The 25,720-nt window shown below is 34.4% G+C and overlaps 1 protein-coding gene across 1 annotated transcript in view; it reads right to left on the bottom strand.

Moving 5' to 3' along the window:
- The window catches only part of LOC108752049 (telomerase-binding protein EST1A), a 106,839-nt gene that overhangs the window by 19,083 nt on the left and 62,036 nt on the right, over nt 1-25,720 (bottom strand). The window contains exons 21-24 of the mRNA XM_018492645.1: nt 21,147-21,259; nt 18,058-18,161; nt 17,629-17,802; nt 16,813-17,016 (exon numbers count right to left, since the gene is read on the bottom strand). Of these exons, the coding sequence (XP_018348147.1) occupies nt 16,813-17,016; nt 17,629-17,802; nt 18,058-18,161; nt 21,147-21,259 (595 nt within the window). The remainder of the gene's footprint in view (nt 1-16,812; nt 17,017-17,628; nt 17,803-18,057; nt 18,162-21,146; nt 21,260-25,720) is intronic.

Genomic DNA, 25,720 nt, shown 5'->3' with positions numbered 1-25,720 from the left:
AGGACGTATACATTCTCTGAAACAAAAATGTATACAAGTTTCTTTACAGCTTAAACTTTCACACTTAGCGAGATAAGTGCAAAATTTGTTGTTGGGCAAAATTTTTTGACAGCTTCAATAAAATATTAATAAATAGTTAGATTACAAAAAAATTTATAAACTCACACCATTATGTGCATTTCATGTATAACATAACACAGTACGACAAAAATCAATTTTCTTTCCTCCTATGAAAAAATCAGAGGGAAAAATTTTTTTTCAGTTTTTTTTTTTTGTATTCGGACTCGTCGCATAATTTCACATGGAAAAACGTCAATTATTTATTTGAAAAGATTATTATATAATTTAAAACAATTGTAAAAAAGCAATATGAAGCAAATACGATAAATGGCTGCACAAAAAACGTTAATGAGTTGATCTGGTAAAACGCCGAGACACGGGTATTTTTTTTTTTACATGTACTTTCAGAATCTCTTTGATTCTTTCATGGCGGAGAATGTGTGTTGTACTGTATGCAATAAGATCCTTACATATATAAAATTGTTTTACGTTATTTAATATAATTTATTAAACTAGTACATTGATAGAGATTTGACTGATAAAAATCAGTACATGATGCGCAAATTATTTTTTTTATAAGTTATTTAATAGCTCTACAACAACATTACAGTACAAAAGGGGATTTCATTTAAAGTTTAGCCAAAACATTCCCTTTTATACTATAATCATCTTTCTTTTGATCCATTAAATAACATACAAAAAAAAAACAATAATTTACACATTACGTACAGCGCTGATTTCCATTCGGCCAATCAATTTCTTATTGCTTTAAATTATCGGGAATTTGATCATTAGTATTTAACGTACATTAATATATTAATATATTAATTATTATATTACTAAATGTTCACAGTGCAAGATGCTTGAATGTACCTCATCGCATTATTAATAACCAAAAATAAAATAGTCGAGCTCCGCAACGCCGAGAAGCATCAGCACGGTCCTGCGGGATTAATATTAAAAAGGCAACACGAGAGATTTCGCGGACGTCCAAAACGTTTTACGTCAGCTGCGAGATGAAATTCGGAACGTGCACCCCGTCGAGCCGCGTGCACGATGAAATATAAGTTCACCCAGCGGGAAACGGATCTCGCGAAAGAGGAACGAGCGAGGGATCGTCACGACAGGTGTCTGTCTCGTTGCCGTACGTCCGGTGGGATTTATTTCTCTGATAGGTATAATTTATTCATACGCATATGCCGTTACGTACACATAAACGGAATGATACGCGCGCGTCGTTAGCCCTCGTGGAAAAAGCAAAGAGAGCAAACGCCGTAAATCACAATAAAGCGTATCGTTTATTAACGATCTCATTTAACCACCGCGGCATATATAACCGTTTCGGTTGAAAACCACGTCTCGTATGCATTTTACATGGCAATCGCGCCACCATTTATATTCTGGCCGCTGCCTAAACGATTCGGACGCAGAATCGCAGCCGAATACGCGCGATAAATTATCCATTATGCGGAGAATACGCGAGAGGTTATCGATTGGTTACACCCCCCCGCCGAATGACGGCGAGACGCCCGCCCGCGCCACCGCCCAACCACAATACAATCCCCGACTGCCCTACGGCTACTAACAACATAGTAGAGTACAACAATGGTGGACGTCAAACGCCCGGGCCGTTACCGTCGTCGACGCTAATACGCGAATTGTTGCCCGTTGCCGTCAGCTCAGCTAATTAATTGAATAGCAATATGAAGTTTCGTTGCAGTTTCGTACGGTAACGAAATGCCAATCCAACTTGTTATAGGTGGACAAGCTGCCAACGAAAGAAAACGCTGCCAATCAAAGACCTTTACTTTCGCATGAATATTGCATTTAGCGATAGCGCTAATAAAAGATAGATTCAAGACGAGGGACAGCCGAGGAAAGAGGAATCAGTATTGATAATATCAATCAAAATATAATATCAATTATAAATTTATGTTAAATTTTTAACTCAAATCGAATACTTTATTCCTGAGTCTGCTGCAGATTGAAAACTTCAAGCCTTGATTATAGCGTCTCTTGAAATTTAAGATCATCACAGAATAATTTAATATTTAATTACTCTTCTCTATATCTATAATAGAAATAGATAAGAATAGTGTTACAGAAAATAATAGCCATCGCGCGTAAATCCCTAAAAAAATGCTCAAAGAAAATCATACTATGCTATAGTAACCGTTATAGCAACCGTTTGGAATGGCGCCAACAGAGGATAATTGCTTTGAAGTAATTAGCTACTAGAGTTCACTTCACTCTTACTTGACGCCTTCTCTCTTTATCGTCTTTGTGTCTGCAGTCCTCCATCTTCTCATTCTTCTCCTAACTCTCGCCATCGGTAGCAGACGTACGCCCATAAAATGTAATTGCTTTTCGGTTTAATCATGCTTTTTATTGACCGTTTGTCGCGAACGGATCTCAGAGCGTTAGCTCTGTAATGTACGCGAACCTCGTAACGAATAAAATATTATCTCCTTATAACGAAACGCGCCATCGTCTTCTCGCAGTCATTTCTACCGTTTATTTCTTGTATAAAGTATCCGCAATAATGAACTCAGAACGAGTATTCTTCTTTCTATATAAAATCACGTATATGCACACAGCCCCAGAGAATCGTAAAAAATACACGCAAATCAACTTTTTCATTCACCATGACCTCAGACATTTCAAATTGCATTATATCATATATTGTGAATCAGCCTGTTAATCTCAAGAACATTTAGTAGTCAAGACATTTAAGTATCTATCTTCATAAGAGCACCCTGGGAGTACACCTATTCGTGGTATAATAATGATTAATTTCGAACACGCGTCCTACCATTTTCCGCAGGATAAGCAAAGATCTCTCATGCAAAGATTCTTCGATACAATATAGGGATCAATTTCTCTATACAAGGTCTCACAAAAATGAAATAAAGATTGTCGGACAAACAGAAATTAAAAATAGGATGATATTCTATATTTTAATTATTATTACGTAATTATTAATGATAGAGATACGTTAACTTTGACTAGATTACGTATTTCTGCAAATTTAGAACGCTAATTATGTACTTGAGAAAATCAATAAAGATAAATAAAAAAAAAATCTCGTAAACTATAAAGAAAGAAATCAAGAAACAGAAGTAAGACAAAGAAATAAAATCGCTAAAGTTTTTGCCAAACCTTAAATGATGCTTTTAGGATTTAATAATAATTTGAAAGTGTAATCGAGAAAAAAAAGTTGGTTGCAACTACCATAATTTAATCACAATTTGTAATATTTCATTTTCGGTGCCAACTGTATATTCTCTTTGGTAGAATCATAAATATTATTATTAACATTATAGCAGTAAAGTAATAATTATAAAAGAGAACTCTAATCATAATTATTTTACCAAGCAATTATAGTCACAAATACCAAACACTTTTCTCTCTCAGTATAGAAAATAAAAAATTCAAGTATTTATAAAATTATAAATACATACTTTGCAATTCGATAGATGCTCGCATTAGTTACATTGTTGACACGTTGATGATAAAAAGATGTTCAGACACGCTTAAAAATATTGTAGAAATTAACGCAAATTTTTTGCAGAGGAATTTTATGCGGCCGCATAATTTGAGCAGTTTACGAGTAAATGAGAGTAGTTCGGAGAAATTATCTTCGGTCGCAATTTTCGCTCGTTCATAGCCCGGGAGAACATCAAGCTATTAATTTGTATACAAGATTTGTGCGCGCACGCAAGAGAGCAGAAAAAACGCTATACACAGGGGAGGGATAAATGAAAATTTTGCATACCGACTTTGCAGGACGGTCTTAATTATGGCATGTAAATTAAGGTATATTTAGGTACACGCTAATACATGTTTCCTCGACGAAGCATGCAGAAACTACGCAAACATTCGAATTACAGGGTGAATAAAAGGAAATCCCAAAAAAAGAGACTTGAAAAGAACTGCCTCTCCCATTCGCGGGAGAATTAACGTCATGAGCGTGAGAGATTGTTTCACAATTTTTTTCAAAGCACGCGAGTCAAAATTTTTCAACCATCCTCTCCGTAATCATCACCAGAAGCAAATTCGGGATGCGCGTAGTGCTCTAATAAAGAATTTCGCAGTTTCAACAAAAAGAAGTATACAAAATGCCCAGCAAAAAGATGTATTAGGTTCTTCGATCACGGTTTTGTTACATTTTATATATATTTTTCTAATTGAAGCTTGTAACTTATCATAATCGATCGTACAATTTCTTCTTTCGAAGTAATCTCCGGTTATTATATTTTACTCTATTCTTTTTTTTTTTACAATAGATTAATCTTCGTCGATAATTCTGATAATTCCTGCGTTTCGAGATTTTCTTGAACATATTCCAAGTACATCCTGTTGTCTCTCATATTTTATAGTCGCGCATTTCTTCCACTAACATACGTAAGAGCTTAATTACAATCATTAATTTAATTGCGATATATAATTACAAATAAAAAAAGGTTAAAAGATATTTTTAATACCACATTCTAAATTTTCGAATGTAATAATAATAAAATAACAGTGAAGATATTAAAAGCGAAACGTCTTCATATCGTCGTTCAATGGAACTGTAGTAATAAGGTCCCAGACCTCAGACTGCGCGTTTATCCATGCTAGAAGATGCCATTGGGCATAACTTTATGAATGTACACGATCTAATAACAGAAATACGGGATGAGGAAAAGAGAGGGGGTGCACGTAGAAGAAACGGCAGGATGGAGATTCCAGGATAACCTTCGCATCTGCGGCGAGCACTTGAACTCGCCGTATATGAAGCGGATTTAATTGGCATAATAAACCTTTAAATAGAAGCCTCGCGCAGAGAAGCGAATGGTGTGTTAAGAGGTTGTTGGAGCCATTTTCTTCTACCTCCTCGCTCTCGCGGAGCCAGTTTAGATACTCGAGATTCACGTTTACTCGCAAGTACAAGTTACTCCCGAGATGAAAGATTCGCGAGATATTGATGCATATATAATAGCGCGAGAGATCGTAATAAATAAATAATGCTTTAAAACGGATGTAGACGATTATTTCATCAGTTTTGATTCAGGAACGCTTCGGCGCAAGTGCAAAGTCATGTCTCGGTAAATAAATTCTAGTTAAATAAACTGCGTTATCACATTATTATATTTAGTCTATTTAAAACTTTTATATTTCAAATTTATTACTATATTTTTATTATATTTCTTTCTCCTCTTCCTCTCTCCCTCTCTTTCTTTCTTTTTAAAATTATGATTTCAATTAATTTAAACATTATAACCTGTACTGCCTACGGTACACTTTCCTCTTAATTTCTAAAAAATCATTTAGAAGGAAATTGAGTCCGGTTCTGAAACAAGCTGTTCCATTATTACATCAATCTCGCGGTAGAAATTAAGGCGGAGTCTCGAGTGCGGATTCAGTATGCGTAGAGCCAATGTATGCGGCCAAAAAATGTCTCGAGGAAATGAATCGCTTCTTGCAACATCCTTCGTATCACGGTGCGTTACCGTTAGTCCGGCCCTTGCGATCGCACCGAGTGCTTCTTTTCGTTCTTTTTCTCGTAGATCACACCGGTCATCTTCGTCGTCCGACCGCAACGAGAAACGGACTCGTTCGATATTTCAACAGCAAGATACAGACACAGCAAATATTAATTACATATATATTTCTAGTCTATTTCATTTATCAAACAGCAGGTAAAATCTACATTATATATGTCGTATACAATATGTTTTTCTTTACATTTTTTTCATCGAACAAGTTTATTCTGAATTTAGTGCAGATTTCTGCTATACTCTAAATTTCTTGCAGTAAAAATCTCACTCACAAGGAAATAAAAATGAATTTTCACTTAAAAGGAGTGAAATCTCACTCCAAAACAAGTGAGATCTCACTCTTTTCCAAGAAGTAAAATATTTTCACTTCTTTTCAACGATGGTTGTATATTTTCATTTTCTTAGAGTGAGATTTCACTGCAAGAAATTTCGAGTGTATGTTAAAGCAGAAAATGTATCACTGAAGGAGAAAACTTATTTTCATTTTCGAGTCATTTATAGAAAGAGAAACGAGTAACTTAATTTCCAAAAAGGCGATCAAAAGGAGATATGATAAAAGATGATCCTATTATGTTTGAACAATCAATCTAAATGTCTGGATTAACATTTTCTAAAAGATCGGCAAAGCGATTATTAAAAAATGGCATGTAAAAAAATACATACTTTCTTGGCAAATAAAAATTCGGCAGAATCAAAAAGGAATTACATAAATATGCTCTGTACCGAAAGAACCTATGGTTAAGACGCATTACGATGTTATCCTGGATCCGTGCATCCATGGTTCATCGACCATGCATGACGGGCCGCTGCCGTGCACAAAAAGGAAATATCCTCGAAGACCACGGGCAATGCAGATCAAGGATTAATTGGTTACAGTTCGCGATGTACACATTCCGGTTTCCTAACGCAATGCGTGCGTGCGTTTCAGATAATGCCATTATCATTGTGGCGATTAAGCTGTGGACTAATTTGGTCTCTTCGCAGAGCTTTTTATAAGTTCTGTAAATTGTCCTCTTTTTCGTTCCATATACACACACATATATACGTACACATGCGCAGCAACGAAAGAGAAATATCGTTTTAATCGACGTGACCAACGGGGTTTACAACTTCTTCGCCGGGATGCAATAACACGTGACGAGCAGCGAATTGCGAACGAAATGCGAATTTGATTGTTCAGCCGGGGGCAAAAAAAAATCCCCGCAAAAAGTCATCCCGCGCAGCGTGGCTATTTGCAAAACATGCGTCGAGTTGCGCTTTCGTTCGATACTTGCGAAGGTAAAGCGATAGGCCGAATAAAAATATAGATTTCATCACGATGAAATCGATAACAGCATATCCATTATTTATATAACATCACTAGGCAATTAGAGCCAATATGAAGAATCAGAGAGAAATCATATAAAAATGAAAAAAGGATTTATATGCAATATTGCCATTTTTCCAATTTTACATATCTGGAATATAAAAACAAGGGAATACTGATGGATTATTACGGATTTTTTATATAAACAATGCGTATATATCCATATCCATACAAATAATATAAAATTTTCTTCAATTTTCTGTTTGAAAAACGGGTTACATAACTTCTCATGTAACCAATTCAATTATCGCGATATAATTTACGATTTCAGTATTACGGGAGTTATGAAATCAACACAACAGACAACTGTACGTTAATTAATTAATTAATTAATTAATCTTCGCCAAAAATAGCCGTTTAAATTTCACGAATTTGCGAGTCTCACCCATCGAGATAATGGAGATACGAAACGGCACCTGCCTCAAAATAACGCTCGACTGAATTACATCCTTGAAATACGGTAAAATTAAAAACTCATTCCCACTTCTAAGCCAATATAATCTGACCTGAATTACGGTTTAACCGGTTCGCGATATTCATAGCGACACACACGAAATTTCGCCGGCCAATTAAGCATACTTTTTCGCTCGAACTAATTTGCGTTAAGGTAATTCAAAGCTTGCGGAATGTGCAAAACGCAATTCATTCGACTCGAGTGGCATAATCCAGATTCACCGTTGTTCGCGGAAAAACTGGTTTCGAGGTGTTACGCATGCAACAGGATTGTTCTAGATTCCAAGATAGATTCATTCAGGCGTTAAAACTGACCCGCGAGTTTCAGATAATATCATAATCATATCGTTTAATCATATAAAGTATTTTTAAAAATAAAGAATTTCATAGAAAATTTCGCTGAGAAATTATACTATTCAAAATAAAAATATATATGTAATCACGAAACACATACTTAAAGTAACAGTATCATCTTAATAAATTAAATCCTCTAATCATCATTTATTTTCATTGCTAACATCAAATATTAATACGTGAACACATCTTACAATTATAATACAACATTTCATAGCGATTTCGTGGAGTCTAATTAGAATCATAAATTCTGACAGGAAAATATCTAGATATCTATCGTAATAGCTTCATATTAGCGATCAAAGTTGATCGATACTATTACGTGCATTTAGCTCCGTATCTGTGCTTAAACGCATACCAATTTGTCGGTTATTGATTTTCACAACTCAATGAACTATGTAATTACTACCGTCTCTTCAATTATCGAACTTTGATAACGAACTTTTAGAATTATAACAAGAATAATCACACGAAAAATACTAAATTCTATTTCTTTAATCTAATTCCATTTACTTCAATCCTTTTTTTTTATTTTCTAAAATGCGATGCTAAACATACAGCAATTTAATCTACAAACAAATTACAAATAATATCTCACCTATTATTAAAGTACATATAAAATCTACATTTGAAAATCTCGATTTTATTAAAAAGCAATATAAATAAATATAAAAATACATTACTTGCATAAACATTGACTGTAAACAGATTATTTTCGTAATCGCTTCGTTGTACCGTTTGCTGCTTCTTCACGACATTCACATAACTCAGTTGCAAAAGAGCGGTTAATTATGATCGTGCATGTAATATCAGGATACAATCATCGCGCGACAGTTTACACGGTACTCGCAGTTTTAATTACGTAATGTATACCTTCACGGAAAGAACGGTTTTGCTAAAGTATCTAAAAGTAGCTAAAAATTTAGCTAGATACAGATCTGAAAATAATTTTATTATAGATCATCCATATAATTGTATAGGACGTTCAAGCTGATTGCTAAAATGTCAAAACTTTTTATAACATTTCTTATTATGCTTGAGCATCCTATATAATCATTTTGGTATAATAAAATTATTTTCAGATTTGTATCTAACTAAATTTTTGGATAGCAAAATCGCTTTTTCCATGTTATCATATTCTGTGAAAAGAACTGCATGAAAGAAGTTCAATAAATAAATTTAAAACAGCACTATTTTTACCAATATTTATGCTACAAAATTAACACAAACATATTATAAAATATGACATTAATTATAAACAAAATAAACAAAATAAATGGCGAAAAAGAGTCGTCGCATAATATATATAATTAAAGATAATAGTCATAGATACATAAAATAAAAAGTAAAAAGGCGTATATTAAAATATAAAACAAACAAGTTTCAGCTGCTGGATTGAGCCCTCCTCAGATGTAAAAAGAATATAATATCCAGCAGCTGAAACTTGTTTGTTTTATATTTTAATATACGCCTTTTTACTTTTTATTTTATGTATCTATGACTATTATCTTTAATTATATATATTATGCGACGACTCTTTTTCGCCATTTATTTTGTTTATTTTGTTTATACATAAAGAGTCTTTACACCGCTGTTATTTAACATTAATTATAATTATAATTAATTAATATAAATGTTATAACGCTGCTTCGGAATCAATTCGTAATCAATTCGTAACCGTTATGATTTATCATGATCGTTACTCCACTTACTAACAAATAACAATAACAATAAATAAAGATCAAATATTTTAAAACGAGCAAAATTAGATGACCGATAATATTAATTATTTATTAATTATATACGTGTATAATCTCACGGAACGTTTCGACTTGATTTAGTCTTCTTTAGTCGTGAATAAAATTGCAAACAAAAAAAGTTATAAATTATGAACATAAATTAAGCGCATGATATAAATTACAATTTCGCAAGGATCCCAGCTTATCAGCGATTTAAAACAAAAAATTTTTCACTAATGCAATTCCACTTACTGAATTTAAAATTAATAAAATAAATTACATTTAAATTGTAAAAAAATTCAAATAATATGCATGATACTTAAAAAAAATTATTTATCGAGAGTATTGCAATGATTTATAATTCCTTTCTCCTACCGCTTTGATTCCTGCCTCAAGTAATGCCGTAAATGACTCATAAAATATGTATCGATAGTCTTTAATAAATAGAAACACTCATAAATCATTAATCGCAGAATTTAATCGTTTAAAAAACGATAATAACCGTCTAAAAAAGATTATTATTCTTAATAATCTCTTTAATATTCTTTGATACTTGTCGTGATCATAACGTTAATTAGATAGCGACGACATATGAAGCGGAGCGACTCATGCCGCTGCTTGCCGACTCGAGTCTCGTCAAATGAATGAAGGCGCGATGACTTTACATGAACAATAAAGGGCTACACTCTATAACAAACGTCGAGACCAAATTAACCGAATTATCTTACCTCGAAATATTTGACATAAATTTTACTTTCTGAAATGCGATTCTAAACCTACAGCAATTTAATATACAAATAAATTATAAATAATCTCTCACCTATTATTAAAGTATATGGTATATAAAATCTAAAAATCTCGATTTTATTAAAAAACAACATAAAAAAATATAAAAATACATAAAGTAAACATATATCAAATATTCAACGAGTTTTAAAGTAGATATTAAAAAGCAATCGACATATTACACGATTTCTCGTTAATCGACTCACTTGGTGATTTGCATTCATAGGATACGTTCAGGAATTCTGAATATATCATTTTTCACATATCTTTATTATGCATTAAATGTAAAACAAGAATAAAATGATATCTAAATGTACCTAGATGAAGTTTCTGAATCGCAATCTTGCAAAAAAAATAAATTGTATTTTTTAGAAACTGATGAAGGCTAAAAAGAGTTTTTTATATATCTATTTTTTTGTTGTATACATTTTGTTAATATTATTTATTAAGGATCTTTTCAAAATAATAATAAAATGATGAAAAAATTATAGATTATTTTAAATCATATTTAAAGACAATACGACAAATTTGGCGACAGTTTACTATCTAGATCATAAGTTACTTTAATAAATAATAGTATTTTTTTAATTTGTGCTCTAATAAAAATGTATATATATATATACAAAATAAATAACAAAAATCTCAATTTTTTAATATAAGTACATAATATATTCAAAATTATTTATGTATAGAGTTATATTGCGATGCATGAAGTTGCCCCAATAAATAAACAAAATGTTTATTTGTTCTATATCTTTATAACTAATCAGTAAATCGCAATAAAAAATCTTTGCATAAGTTACTTTGAATATTTAAAAAAATAATTTAAAAAATTTAGACTTTTATTATCATTTTTAAATTTTAATTTTAACAATAAAAATAATAACAAATAAAATAAACAACAAAAATGTTATTAAATAAAAATGCAATCTTATTCACACAACTTTCAGATGTATATAGTTAAATAGTTTATTTAAAGTTTGTAAATATTAAACACATTTCTAAATTTAATTTTCTTTGCAGGGACTGTACATACGATACATCTTTAAACATTTTATTTGCTCGTTATTGGCCATTATCTTTTTTAAATTATATTTAAATCGACAAAAAATAAATAGCGTGAGATAATCGAGCAACTTTAAAGAAATGATTACTGTTCGTAATATCATGTAACAGTAATTTATAATCTATTTGCTTATCGTTCAGATATCTATTTCGAAGCGACACATTTCTCTTAAGATAAATACTCGTTATCTTATGAATCGCGAGAGTAAATTAATCACGCAGATTGATGATCACTAAACGTTCGTAGAGAATGGTCGCGTCTTGTAACGTAAATGCTACGACACACGGAGCGACACTCATACCGTTGTCTTCCGGCTTGAGATTCGCCGCACAAATGCTAGCACGTCTTTACATAAACAATAGCGCGCAGTACACTGTACAATAAACATCAAGGTCATGCATTAACTGACTTTAAGCCCGAACATGATATAAACTGAATACATACGCCGAATATTCTGTTCGGAAAATTTTGTAGTATTCAAAAAAATTAAAGAACATAACGTAACTCGACTCGATATTCGATAGATAATTCTCGCAGGGATTAAAGCGGTAGAACTTACAAATCGTTGTGATATTTAATTATTCTCTAATGTATTTTGCATCGTATATTCTTCAAATCTTTTGCAATTATAATTTTAAAAAGAGAAAGTAACGGTCAACCAAATAATAGACGTTTACTAAATAATGTTAATAAAATTTATTAAATAATAAAAATATTTAAAAAAACATTTTGTCTCTACTTATGTTAGTTTTCATCCAGTAATTTTTAAATAAATAATTTATCTGTTTTTTAGTCACATGTGTAGTCTATCGTTATATAAATGTGGCGTATGTATATAAATAATCCGTTAAAACCATTTACTTAATTTACTTAATTCTTAATTCGTCCGTTGCATTAACTTTTATCATGTAAGTTTTTTTTTCTTTTCTCGTAATATGTGACAAGATGTAAGATTAGAAGTCATAAGTATACAAAATGTCGCGCTCTGACTGTCACATCCTGATAATTAGTGCGCGCGCGATTGTAATTAACTATGGTTTTGCAAGTGAGTATTGTGTAAATGCAACAAAACAACTTGACAATGAGAAGAAAAGGAGGCCTGGGACTCAGCAAGTGACGGCGAAGCGCAATCATGAGATGAGTAATTTATCATATAACTTCAATATTTTATATATCAAGATTTTCGATTTTTACTAAAACAAGTAATACGCTTTGAAATTTTGTATAATAAAACATTGTGTATAATACACAAATAATATACTATTATAATGTATAATAATATGAATATAAAAATATTAAGTCAGATGAAAATGTCACGAAAGATATTCTCAATGCAATTTCTGTTATTTTCACAAATTCTAAGACCTTTGATTTGAGAAAATAGTTCATATATCGGAACGAAAAAAGATAGATTTGCCACGATATAGTAAGCACAACTTTAACGTAATCGCACCTTGCAAAAGGAAAATCGAATGTATAAAAGTTCATGTAAAATAAAACAAGGTATCCGCGAGCAAGAGAAAGACCTACGATAAAACTCCATCGGCACTGTCGAACAAACTACCGACGGTTACGATAGCGCAGCTATTTATTTCGACGAGGTCACATTGGTCTTCCGTCGAACTTTATCCTCGAAACAATTCTACGACCGAGTTACGGAGCGAGATCCGTATTTCGTCTTCAGTTTCACTCCCTGATAAAAGTGTCGGTCGAAAAATTCAAGAGATACGGCGAATAATTTATATTCCGCCTTTCCGAACAGCATGGAAAAGCCCGATAAACTTGGATTTTCTCGAAGTAGAAACATTTCGGAATCCGATGATGTTGTGGATACTATTTTGTAACCAAAGCAAGGATAAGCGAATATCAAGCGCCGCGATAGTATATTTTCGACAGAGAACTTAGTTTGATTTCCCTGGAGCCTGCACAAAATAAGTTCAAATCTTCCGATCATTTTTCGTGTAGGAACACTAAGTATATAAATTTTGCGTCCATTATCGCTGAAGAAGGTTAAAAGACTAACCGAGATGTACGAATTACATCATCGTTTAAGGATTTTCGTTTGTTCTTCCATCTCTTCAATAAATTTTCAACTTGTAAATATTGAGAGATATTTTTGAACAATTAGCGCATTTTGAACAGCGCCTATTTCCTCGAGTCCTTCTATTCCCTTTTAAGTTAGAGAATCGTGATAGTCTAAATTTTTGTAATAATTATCAACGTACATGAGATAAAAAGAGAGAGAGAGAGAGAGAGAGAGAGAGAGAGAGAGAGAGAGAGAGATAAAAGCGTTTATACTCTACTCTAGGGTGAGCCCTCGAAGAGCAGAAAGAATAGAAAAAGTACAGTAAAAATTAATTATGTGCAGTTATAAGCAGCATAGAATTGACATAAGCGTAAAAAAACAAGAATACAAAATAATAATAATAATAAAGTATGTGAGTATTAGCAATATGAATTAAAATGAACAGAGGCAAGACAATAAGTGATGTTGTAGGTAACAATAAGTTATAATGATATGAAATGATGAACTGAAGTATGTTACAATGAAATTTTGAGGAGAATAATTACGGCGAGTGACATAAGTGTGTAGTTACAAAGTAATTATGTAATTCGAGTATTGTCTTATTCACACATCATGTCATATTATGATATGCGATATGTGAGCAAAACGAAAAGGTGGGGACAAAGTCTGATAATTACGTGAAATAAGAAGAGCAGTGAGAAAAATCGTATATTACTCGACAGAAAAAAATAGCTAAAAAAAAAAGAGAAAGAGAGAGAGAGAGAGAGAGAGACGACGGACGAGATGGAGACATCCACGTCCAACACCGATGACACAACGACGACGACAATAAATAGAACGATGTTTTAAAAAATTTACAAAAAGTAATAAAATCCCTAAAAAATATCTTTTTAAAAAAGAAAAATATACGCCAAGTGTATAAAAAAGGTGTCGGATGTTAAATTCCTTTTAATAAACAACGGATACGAAATAAATGCAATTATTCAAGTATTTCATAATGCAAAACACATAAGATAGATTAAAAGTAATTAAAATAATCGTCTGAATTATAGTGAAGAAAAAACAGGTCGCATTAAAACGCAATATTCTAGAATCAATATGTTTTCATAGTACAAAAATTATTTGCAATACGAATTAATAAAAACGTCATTACATTCTCTGCAGATATACACAATACATGAAAACAATAATTCAACAAAGAAGATACGTTAATCATTGCTCCCTAATCTCGTAAATTCATTTTCTATAATGTTTCTACGTCTAAATATTATCAACTAAGTATTATTACATACTATTTCTCCATAATTTATATCACGTTCTATTATTTATGAATGTACTTTTATGTCCCACAGACTATGTCACTAAATATATACGTTTATATTATATTTATATTCAAATATCTCTATTATTTTTATATTTTAATTTATAATGGAAATACTGGGATGAGATAATATATTCACACAAATGCAATTAATGTGGCCCAGACACGCCACCAAGTTTTATCTTCACTATAATCCAATTGACCATTTTAGTCACTTTCAATCAATTTTATGTGTCTTGCGTTATGAAATACTTGGCAAATTGCATTTTTTTCGTATCCGTTTTTTATTAAAAGTAATGTAATATTCGACATCTTTTTTACTAGCGTATATTTTTTTCTTGTTTAAAAGATATTTTTTTACATATCATTTTATTCAGTTAAATACATTTAAAATTTTCCACTGTATTTTGTTATATATTTTATCATTAAATTAATTTAAATACATAATATTTGTATTCATATACTATAAGTAAATACCCTTAAATGGATTAAGGATATTCGTTTGACATCATTTAGAGTACTTCTACCAACATTTTTGGCAATCGGGTGTGGGATGTTTTCAGCTCTAAAAATAATATTGACATTTAAAAAATTAAACAAAAAATAGAACAATTGCTCGTGTACAGGATCTCTGGCCAGGAATCTGGCGACTCCTTCTCTTTATTCTTTCTTTTCCTTTGAAAAGAAAGCTATCGCGGTGAGAAGAGAGATAGGGAGAGAGAGAGAGAGAGTACGTGACCAACCACACATAGTACATACAAAATCCGGGTCCAAACTCTGGAGTAAGATAATAAATATGCAAAAAGGAGGAGTTTCGATGCCGTAAATAAAAACGGACTTGCGTGCTGCGCGAGAGTCTGCGGTGAGAGAGGATCGTGCGGTCCGAAATAAAAGGACGGTAGGGTGCAACAAAGGGTGGAGGAATGCAAAGAGAAAGAGGGAAAAGAAGGGAGAGAGGAGATAGAGAGAAGACAGAGGTGTATTCTTCATCTCCGTTTGCAAGAAGTCAAACGGGTGTTGTAATCTCTTGATTTAATTCAACTTAATCACGATGAATACGCTTGGTCAGTATACTCCGTCAATTGGCTGTTTCGAGGCAAAGTGACGAGTCGAAGGGAGCTAAGGCAGTGATATAGACCTGTAGACGGCGGTTAGACCGGTATCGCGGCGGTTAGACAATCATTCGACAGCAATATTCACGGAGAACGTCTCCATCGGTGGAAGATTGTGCACGGCGCGAGCTAAATTTGGAAGCGGCGAGATTCCTCATCGATCTCAAGCTCGTTCGAGTGCCATTCATAGCGCGCAGTCTTCGGACGATTAAACTGCTATATTGAAATTCATTTGCATTCGTACCAAATAATTCGCAGGCTTATGGGTGCAAATATTTAACCTTTCGTTTAACATATCGTCTTAAAAGATATCTTTAAAAAAGTCTTAGAGAATGTATAGATTACAAAGAAACTTTTAAAACGCTGTTTTATTAAAATTTGAGATGGGTGAAAGAAAAACGTGAGTAAGACCACAAGAATATTTATACGATTTGAAGTCGACCAACCAACACTTTCATATATTACTAAAATTTAGTTTAAAATTCATAGTTTGAAAAGTAAACGTATATTGTTTGTACAAAAGAAGTGAGACAATCGCGATAGAATTTACTTTATCATAAAATAAGAACTGTATTTATTATTTCGTGCAAACGTAGAAATAGTTTTAGGATGCGTTCCATTTCACATGATGCGCATAATGTATCATTTTATTCTTCTTTAATATTGAGCGAACAACAAAGGTAAAATGAAACATCATGCGTAAAATGAAATTCCTGGAACACGTGTGTTGTTCGTGTAAGCATAAAATTCTGACAAAATGAGAACCAACGAAACGATTACGGCAATATTATTATCAACTTCTATCCTCATTCATTTATTGTTATTACGTAATAATGTCGCCGGTTAACGCGATGTTAATCGATCATTACGACGTAACAAATGTTGCATAAATATAGCGCCTCATTGTGGCGCCGTTTATTATGTCGACAAATCGATAGCTTATTTCCGATTGCGTATATGCGCTAGGCTACAAGATATTTCGCACTCACCTGTACTCGCTGTCGATGCCGATCTTGTTTCCGCTGCCGCCTCTCCAGTTCCTCCTTCCTCTCGATCAGCGACCTTATCTCGACAGTCGCCACGGGAGCCGTCGTATCGTCGGTCACATTGCCACACGAGGGTAATCTTCTCAACATAGTAATCGAATCTTCCTCTCCCTCGCTGTAACTTTCTACCATGAGTTCTGAGTCGCTCTAGAAATAAATTAATTCCGTTCCTAGATAACGAACGAATGGTAGCGATCGGATTTAACGAATTGAAAATTACGTAGGGAAAAATCCCAATCTCGAATTTTGCTTTGGCCATTTTCTTATTTATTCTCTACATGATTTTAAAAACTGTTGATATTTTACGCAATAGCTACTCTTATTATTATATGTACAAAAAACAAAACGATTTTGCTGAAGTAGATAATCTAAAAAAGCTAGATACAAATCTAAAAAGTAATTTTGTTGGACTATCAAAATAATTTATGTAAGACCCTCAAATTGGTTGCTAGAATGTTCAAACTTTTGAAACATCGCTCGTCACGCTTGAGTTTGCTACATAATTATTTTGATGATCCAACAAAATTACACTCCGATCTGTATCTGACTGAATTTTTTAATATTTCAGCAAACGTTCTATCCAATTGTATATACATACATATACGAGATCAAATAAAGATAATTTTAAGGTAAATTATAGTTGTTCTTTTACTTTCAAGAAATTGGATTGAAAATTCAATAGAGGATCCAAGCGCACTGACTACGTTTTTCTTCAGTAGAAAGGGAGGAGAGACTAGATTTACGACAGTAACCACGTACCTGTGTCGGCGGCGAACTCGGCGAACTCGTGCTCGAAGCCTCGACCACGGAAACATATTCGCTGACGCCGGTCTCGCTTTTCTGCAATTTCAGCACCGGTGTCTCCAAACCGCACAAGAACACTTGACCGAAGAAGAGAATCTTGCTTATCCTGAGGCACATCTGAGCCACTTCCTGAAAACGCGTCGCGAATTTATCCAACCCATGGAAGTCGAGCAACCGCGCGAATTCCCGGTACAAAATACTGGTATACCAAAAGGTACTTCCGGTACTTTGAAATACCGCGAGATACGAGATTCTGTTTTAAACCTGTTTGAGATTTGTTCGACAAACTTGAAACAACAATAAAATCAACAATAAAAGCACGTATCCCGTAGATATGTATATCAGTGCAATTACTGCAGAAGACATAACATAAATGTAAATTACCATATCTTCCGTTTTCTCCACATAGCAAGGATCTTGAGGATTCAACATGAGAGGGGTGAATCCAGCCAACGTGATATCTTCCGGTAGTTTTACGAGTTCCAAGTCTGAAATAAAACGTAGAAATTCGGTACATCCTTTATATACGAGAATCGATATTCCTTGTATAAAGATCGTGCTAAATCAGATTCTCTTTCGGAAGCATACAGATTTATCTGAATTTATACGGTCAATGCAAAGATCTAAATCATGTTATGTATACCGTGAAAAGAGTCCAGACGTTTATGTAGCGCGATTTAGAATGAAGTATAATACCGATAAAGTGTGATCGGCTTTCTGACGATTCGTCGTCTTTCACGTCCGATATTAAGTTTTTACATAACATAGATAATAACATGATAGATGATCATCAACAATGAAATTACAGTAAAATACGTAAAATCATATATATTTTTGCCCATAACACACAGAATACTTTTTTTTCTATACCTTTTGTGTACACTGAGAAAAACTGGTTGGATTGATTCAAATTCTGGTTAAAAATGAATGAAATCTACTAGAATTCTAGTTAAGATAATTCTCTAATTAATATAATCTTCTGGTTCGTCCATTTTCAATCAGATATTTTTTCAAAGAGTGTACATATAAAATTTATACCTACACTTTAAAATACCAAACAAAAACACGAGCACAAATAAACTAGTAAATAATTTGCTTCAGTGCAAATTTATTGCAACGTCGCGAGTACTAATCGCATTATTTGTCACGTATCGAAACAAGTTACTCATTCATGTTCGTTTACACTCTTTTACTTCGTCTGGATCCCACTTTAAGCGCAAATATCAAAAAATATTGTTTAAATTTTAACAATTAATAAGAAATAAACTCAATTAAACGCTAATGACTTCAGGACAAGCAACAGTAGCGTCAACGAAAGACCGAGGTCGGATTGTTGCTTTGACAAACTTATTAATTCTAGTCAGCCATGTGATCAGCCATACCCTCACCGATACGTGCGTAATGATATTCACTATGAGCAATGCGTATTGACGTCCGCACATACGTATCTACTCGGTTTAGAGGTAAGTATACTGCGAGCAAGGACGCGTCGCGAAACTAGAACGCTTGTTTCCAGCCGACCGGACCCGTTGGAAGACCCAGTTCGAGACCGAACTCGCGATCATGTCCAGTGATCTGTCGAAAATAGAAAAATTCACCATGTTCTGTTCGCGAGAAGCATACGCATTCGCGACCGACCACCATGGTTCTTATCGATCTGCCAACGATCGGCAACTGCTATTAGTGAACAAGCGACCGTATATTTATCACAAAGTCGGCCGAATAAAATGTAATTTTAGTTATCAAAAAATATAAGAATCTGACCTTCAACAGAGTGTTCACGATACATAATATGGCGAACTATGCCCTTTCATCCCTGAATACTTGAATGCCATTAACATAATATTCTTCTCGAACTAAAATTAACCAAAAAATTATACCTGTGCTATTTCAGAGCGTTTACTTTAGAATGATAAATTATCACCAGTTCTACAACTTGAAGAATTTAACGATGTCACTTTGCACTGTTAAATCTGTAATATCAAATTTAAAAACCTAATTTCAATCGCCACTGCTTCTATACTCGATGTATCGTTACTTTATACTGAAACAATAATTAAATTTGACTATTTAGTGTCACTATATAAGTAGTGTCAAATTTAATCAATGTTTTAGGGTGATATTTCATTTGTGCGTTTTTGTCGTACGATAAATGCGTGCAGAAAAGAGAGGTCCTCGGATTTCTCTATGCTACAGCCAATCAACAGGCTTGAAAAATTCATCGTACGATAAAAACGCACAAATGAAATATCGCCCTAAAACATTGGTCTCAGTATAAAATAATGATATATTGAGTAGGAATAGTGGCGAGTGGAGTAAATTAGGTTAAATTTGACACTATAGATTTAACAGTGTGCCAAATGCATCGACGATACGTGTTAAATTTATGTGCGGACGTAACCGTGATAGCCGAAAAGTCCGCGAGAGACGCAAAGTCGGGTCATCTTCGTGGCGAGGTCTACACGTGAATGGGCTCCGGGGCAATGCAATTTGTGTATTCATAACATGCGCGCGGCATGCATATAGTGGCGATGTGGCTCGCACGCACGTTGAAAGATCATTGGCCACACGCTAGTAAATGCAGCTGCAAGAGAATGGCACTGCAGTGGTCATGTCGAACGTATTCACCGTTACGCAACCGTCGCGCCAGCTATCTACGGGTCAACAGACCGGGTACCGACTTCGCCGACTTCGAGAAACGCCATTTTTTTTTTTCGATTAGGTCTGGTCCAGGTCAGCCCGCGAGAATCACTCGCATCGCAACCGAAGCGTTTCGACCGGTTACCATTTCTCTCGCTGTTCACACGCTCTTAATCAGCACGAACGTCGAAAAAGAAACCTCGAATTGCAGCAATAAATAATAAATTTTATTAGTATTAATTACTAATTACTTTTCTGATAAGATAAGATGTATGTATTTAGAAGAGACTGAAATTAAAATATTACTTCTAAATTCGATAGCAGATTGAGGTCAAATTTAACATATCAAAAATATTCCCCATCTGGGGATAAAATCAACTAAATTAAAAAATAACAAATTTGTTAAAGAATCTTCTTAGCAGAATAATAGGTTTTGTATCAAATAATGTTAAAGCATTTGTACGATTTTAATTAGGTATATTGTTCAAATTATTCGAGCTCCAATTTTACAAATTTTAGTATATTCCATCAAACTGATTGTTCCAACAATATATAAATCAAATAACATTACTATTTTAAAATCAATAGTTTTGATATTTTAATAGGATTCTATTTTAAACTCTACTTTAAAAAAATTACCAAAATGTAAAAAATATTAAATTAATTCAATAAATTAAATTAATAATACCGACTTGCATCAATTTTTGCAAGTATAAATAATCTTGACAATTTTTAAAATTTTTCCTAATATGTTTCTCTTTAGATAAAACATCATGGAGATTTACACGGAAATTTTTTTCTCATAAAAGACAGTCGAAAAAATATTCTCTTACCTTCCTCACGATCCTCCGTATCCTTGCCTTGAATCAGAGTCGTCCTGGTGTAATTTAATTTCTCTAAAAGATTCACCATCGTCGCTAGTCTGCTCCACGCATCTCCTGGTGGTCTGTAATAAACGAAAGAAGATTGAATTAAATCTTTTCTAAGTTTCGTGATAACATTAGAAATAGCCAAAATCGAAACAATTACAGATCCACATCACGGTAAATCTATCGTGATTAGGAAAAAAACTCAGATAAATTTAATCATTCTTTTAATACATAATTCAAAAGTAAGAAACGAGGAAGGAATTCGATAATATCAAGGTTTAATGTAGAATTCTTTCTGTACGATTAAACTGCTCGCTTCGAAGATTAAATTGTCGAACAATAATTCACGACTTGTGTTGCATTAAAGATGAGACATAATGATCTTTAATTCTTCAAATTATATTTTTTACTGTACTTTCTAACATTGCTTGACGCCACTTTGGCGCCGCGAGGCCGACAAACTTTTTATATCTCGAGATAATACTCAGAACTAATTTTCTACGGATTTCAGATTCCTTATTATTGTTTTTGTACGAGTGACAGCATAAATGCGACGAAAATTCGTGCCGGCTGTGCAAACAGCATTTGCTTAAACATTTGCTTATAAAAAAAAAATAATCAGGTAAATTGCTACTTGATTTTCTTCAGCATCGGCTATCTGGCGTGTACACGAGGTAAATATTTTCGGTTCTGGATCATTCGTCACGCAACGAATTCTTGCCACAAGGGGTACAATTACCGCATTCGACGTGACCGAGACTTCCAATGAAATTCCATTTGCCAAAAAATACAGTTTCAATGCACTGCACGAATAATACATCGAGATATTTCAGAGATTCGCGGCTTCCGCGTGGTCACGACGAAACGCACGTGGAATTTTCGCACGCCTTCGCGTGGGACGTGGCGCACGATTTCGTATTTACGGTGAGATACATAAATCCAAGACGCGATTAAAAGAATGGGCGATAGATAAAATTTATATCTCAACCATTTATGGCACGAAGAAGAAAAGGTGATGTGAAAAGGAGACGCCGGTTCTTGCGCAAATATGATATATTTCCGTACGACTATTCATTATCAATGCCGAGAATTACATATTAGAAATTATTGTGGCAGGAGGGGGGGGGACCTGCGTAATGCGCGCGGTGGATGATAATAATAATAGATCACGGATTTATACATTTAATGTACTTCGTATGACCAGCGGCGGCTCGTTTCACTGACATTATTAATGATCTACCCGCGGCAGGGCATACGTTTCCATTTGCCACTTCCGTATTACTGTAAAGCCAAAGTCGCTCGTTCAATTAATTCTTTCGTCGCACATAGCGGCTCTCAGATTGTGCAGATTCTCATTGTATAAAACAAGAGCATTTAAAAGAATTGTAATACCGGAAATACGCAACGGTTACATTCTGTGTATTAATGCTTCTTTAACGAAATAGAACAACATTACTTACTGCTTGTCTCGTGTCATAGAAAAACAGATTTAGCTATAAATTTTTAGCAAACTCCGCCATATATGCAATTTTAATCCGAGAATAGTTATCTGATTTTTTTACGTAAACGAGAGAACCTGGCATGTGTTTTTATATATTCCAATTAAAAGCGTTATTATTAACCCTCCGGCAATGTTGGATTTTAAAGACAGTCGATTTAATTATAAACTCTGGTAAACAAATTTAAATCTTTAAAAAATAAATAACGTGCAACTTATAATAAAAATGCATCGTTAGAGTTTTCGCAAGTAAGAATTTTTTCCAGATTCTTAGACAATCCGGAACGACATAAAAATATGCACTAAAGTTCGAAAATCCAGGTTAACGAAAGGTAAAAATTTCACATTGCTAGTAAAGAGTTAACATGTTACATGACTGGTTTATTAATAATTAAAAATAATATGAATTTAATCACAATTTTCTGAAAAATAAAAAATAGAAACTAAATTTTAAACGAAAACAAATATTAAACGAAAGTAAGTATGTTAAATACGTTACTATATTATTATAATAATGTTACTAAAGAAAATAAAAAGTTTTAATTAACATGACGCGTTTTCTACTGTGGATTTTTAATAAAATTACATATTTAAAAATTCATATTAAAAACCAGTTATTAAAAATGAAAGAAAATACATTAAACAATATTTTTACAAAACAATATTTTACAATTCACATCCTCTCGCAGGTGAGACATAAAAACATCCCAGATGACTTTCCCGGGTCAATGATGTATGTACGACTTTAATGACGACGCACTAAAGATCACATGAGAATCGCGAGAGGATTTCAGCGATCGCTTAATTTCGCGACAAAAGGGCAAAAGTGCATGCGGTTTCCGGCGCGATTAATCGACCGGCGTCGTTAAAGGTCATCGATTAATCGTATCTACCATCGCGAAATCCACGTCCGCGTCGAATCGTTGCACGCCGCTCTAAGTGCAACGACGATCAAGATCGAGAGAGGATCGACGATCGCGCGCGTCCCGTGCTGCGCGGCGTCCTTGCCAAGGAAACGCTTGACTCACGTAATTGTTAATCGCTAACGAGCAACAATGATTAACCTATCCCAGCCAGATAGTAGCTGTTGGTTACGCAAAAAAAAAAAACCGCGTCTCGAGACTGACGTTGCGAGAGAGAAAGAGAGACAGAGAGCAAGAGAGAGAGAAAGAGGGGGAGGGGAGAGAGAGAGCCTTGAGGCTCGTTTAATAGACAGTAGATTGCATCAGTTGAACAAGCGTGACTCTTATCCCCTCTCCCCCCCTCTCTCTCCCTCTCTCTCTCTGTCTCTTTTACTAACTCTTATTTTTCTTTTATTTTATCTCATTAGCGAAACTCGCGCCGAGAAGCGACGACGCGCCGTGCGTCGATAAGATGAACGGCGCACTGCTCTCTCTTTCTTCCTCTTCTCTCGTTTTCCTCTACGAGCGCGCACGGAGCGCGCACTAAAATGTATTCGCTCACGTTTGATCAATTCGCATATGATCAATTCGAGACGCGCCGACCCGGCCCCTTGATGAAATGCTGGCCCACGGGGCTCTCTCAAGCATAGCGGGACGTCGAGATTTCCCCCATGCTCTCAGGTAAGGGCTCTCTCCCTTATTTAGCGGCGTGACTCAGCACAGGGCACGCCAGAATTCGGGTACAACAGGTTCGCGCTTGCGAAAAAGTAAAGCTCAAATAAAAATCTATTATTCTCATAAGATGAGCAGATAAAAAAATGATCAGATAAAATTGAAGTATGTTAGATCGTAGATACTGATAATAATATTCAAGAGTGTCATAATTTTAATGTATCCAAATCCATGATAATATTAATTTTTGTCTCGAACCACTTTTCTATACTAATAAATTTTCCATATTTTTATTTCAATTAGGAGAAGCACTGCATGTTTATTATACGCTGGCGTGCTAATTATTTAAGAAAAATTTTGAAATACGTATCTATCGAAGGCCGCCAGGAGTCGGCTAATTATTCATCTTAATAGATGATATTTCTTTCATTAATATTTTTTAATATCGCTCACATATTTTAAGTAAAGCAAAAATTTACCTCCATCTTCATAAGAAATAGATAGCAGCTGTTTAAAATTACCTCGTTCAATTAGGTCAGCACCGATAGCAATTTATAGAACTCCTATACTCTCGATATTTTAGATATAAATGAAATGACACTTCGATATCTTGCGCCAGTGTCCTCCGTGACAACATATTGATCCGTCCTTTTGCCCCTTTATCGAAAATTTGTCAATGAAATTGCGGCGGCAGTGTAAGAATCATAAATTAGAAACGGAGCGGGACATTACAATCACGAACACGTGTCGCGCCACGGGAACGAGTCGTCCGACCGCCGCGGGTGTCGCGATGTCTTTACCCGCGAGTTTCTCACACCGCGTGCGATTCGCCGAGGCATCACCGCGCGAGGAAATTAATAGTCCGATACAACAGCAATAATTCAAAACACCTCAAGTGTCAACCTGAATTAATAGTCGCTACGTGCAGCTGCGACGAAGCCGTGGCGACGAATGCAGTGCGCGAGTTGGCGAAAGCCACCGTACAAATCTCCTTCTCTCTCTGTCTCTCTCTCTCTCTCTCTCTCTCTCTCTCTCTCTCTCTCTCTTTCTCTTTTCTTGGAGCTTCGAAGGCTTAATCCGTTCGACAAAAGCGCGATGTAGACCAGCATATCTCGCGCGTCCACGGGGTTGCGCGAAACCCCCGTGTCCTCCTCCGTTGAAATTAGAACCGATGCGCGGTAATAATTAAAGCGGGACAGTAACTTATGCATTCGTTGCAAATGCGAAAGGAGCGTGGTAGAATAGTGCCGCGGGAACCTGGTGCACACGGTGCGCGACTCGCGAGAGATCGAGCCTCGATACGATGCAGCGGTTGACCGTGACCTACGCCATACTCACTTCCATCACTTCTCCCCATTCGTAAGATATCGGCTCTCGCTAGAACTCGTGTCTATTGAGACACAACTTCAAATGCTGATGCTCGTTTTTAGCATCAAAATAGGCCACGTGATCAGTTGATGAATGTC

The sequence above is a fragment of the Trachymyrmex septentrionalis genome, unplaced genomic scaffold (assembly GCF_001594115.1).
Source record: "Trachymyrmex septentrionalis isolate Tsep2-gDNA-1 unplaced genomic scaffold, Tsep1.0 scaffold53, whole genome shotgun sequence".
Lineage (NCBI taxonomy): Eukaryota > Metazoa > Arthropoda > Insecta > Hymenoptera > Formicidae > Trachymyrmex > Trachymyrmex septentrionalis.
Note: the sequence above shows the minus strand (reverse complement) of the source record. Positions and strands in the feature narration are given on the sequence as shown.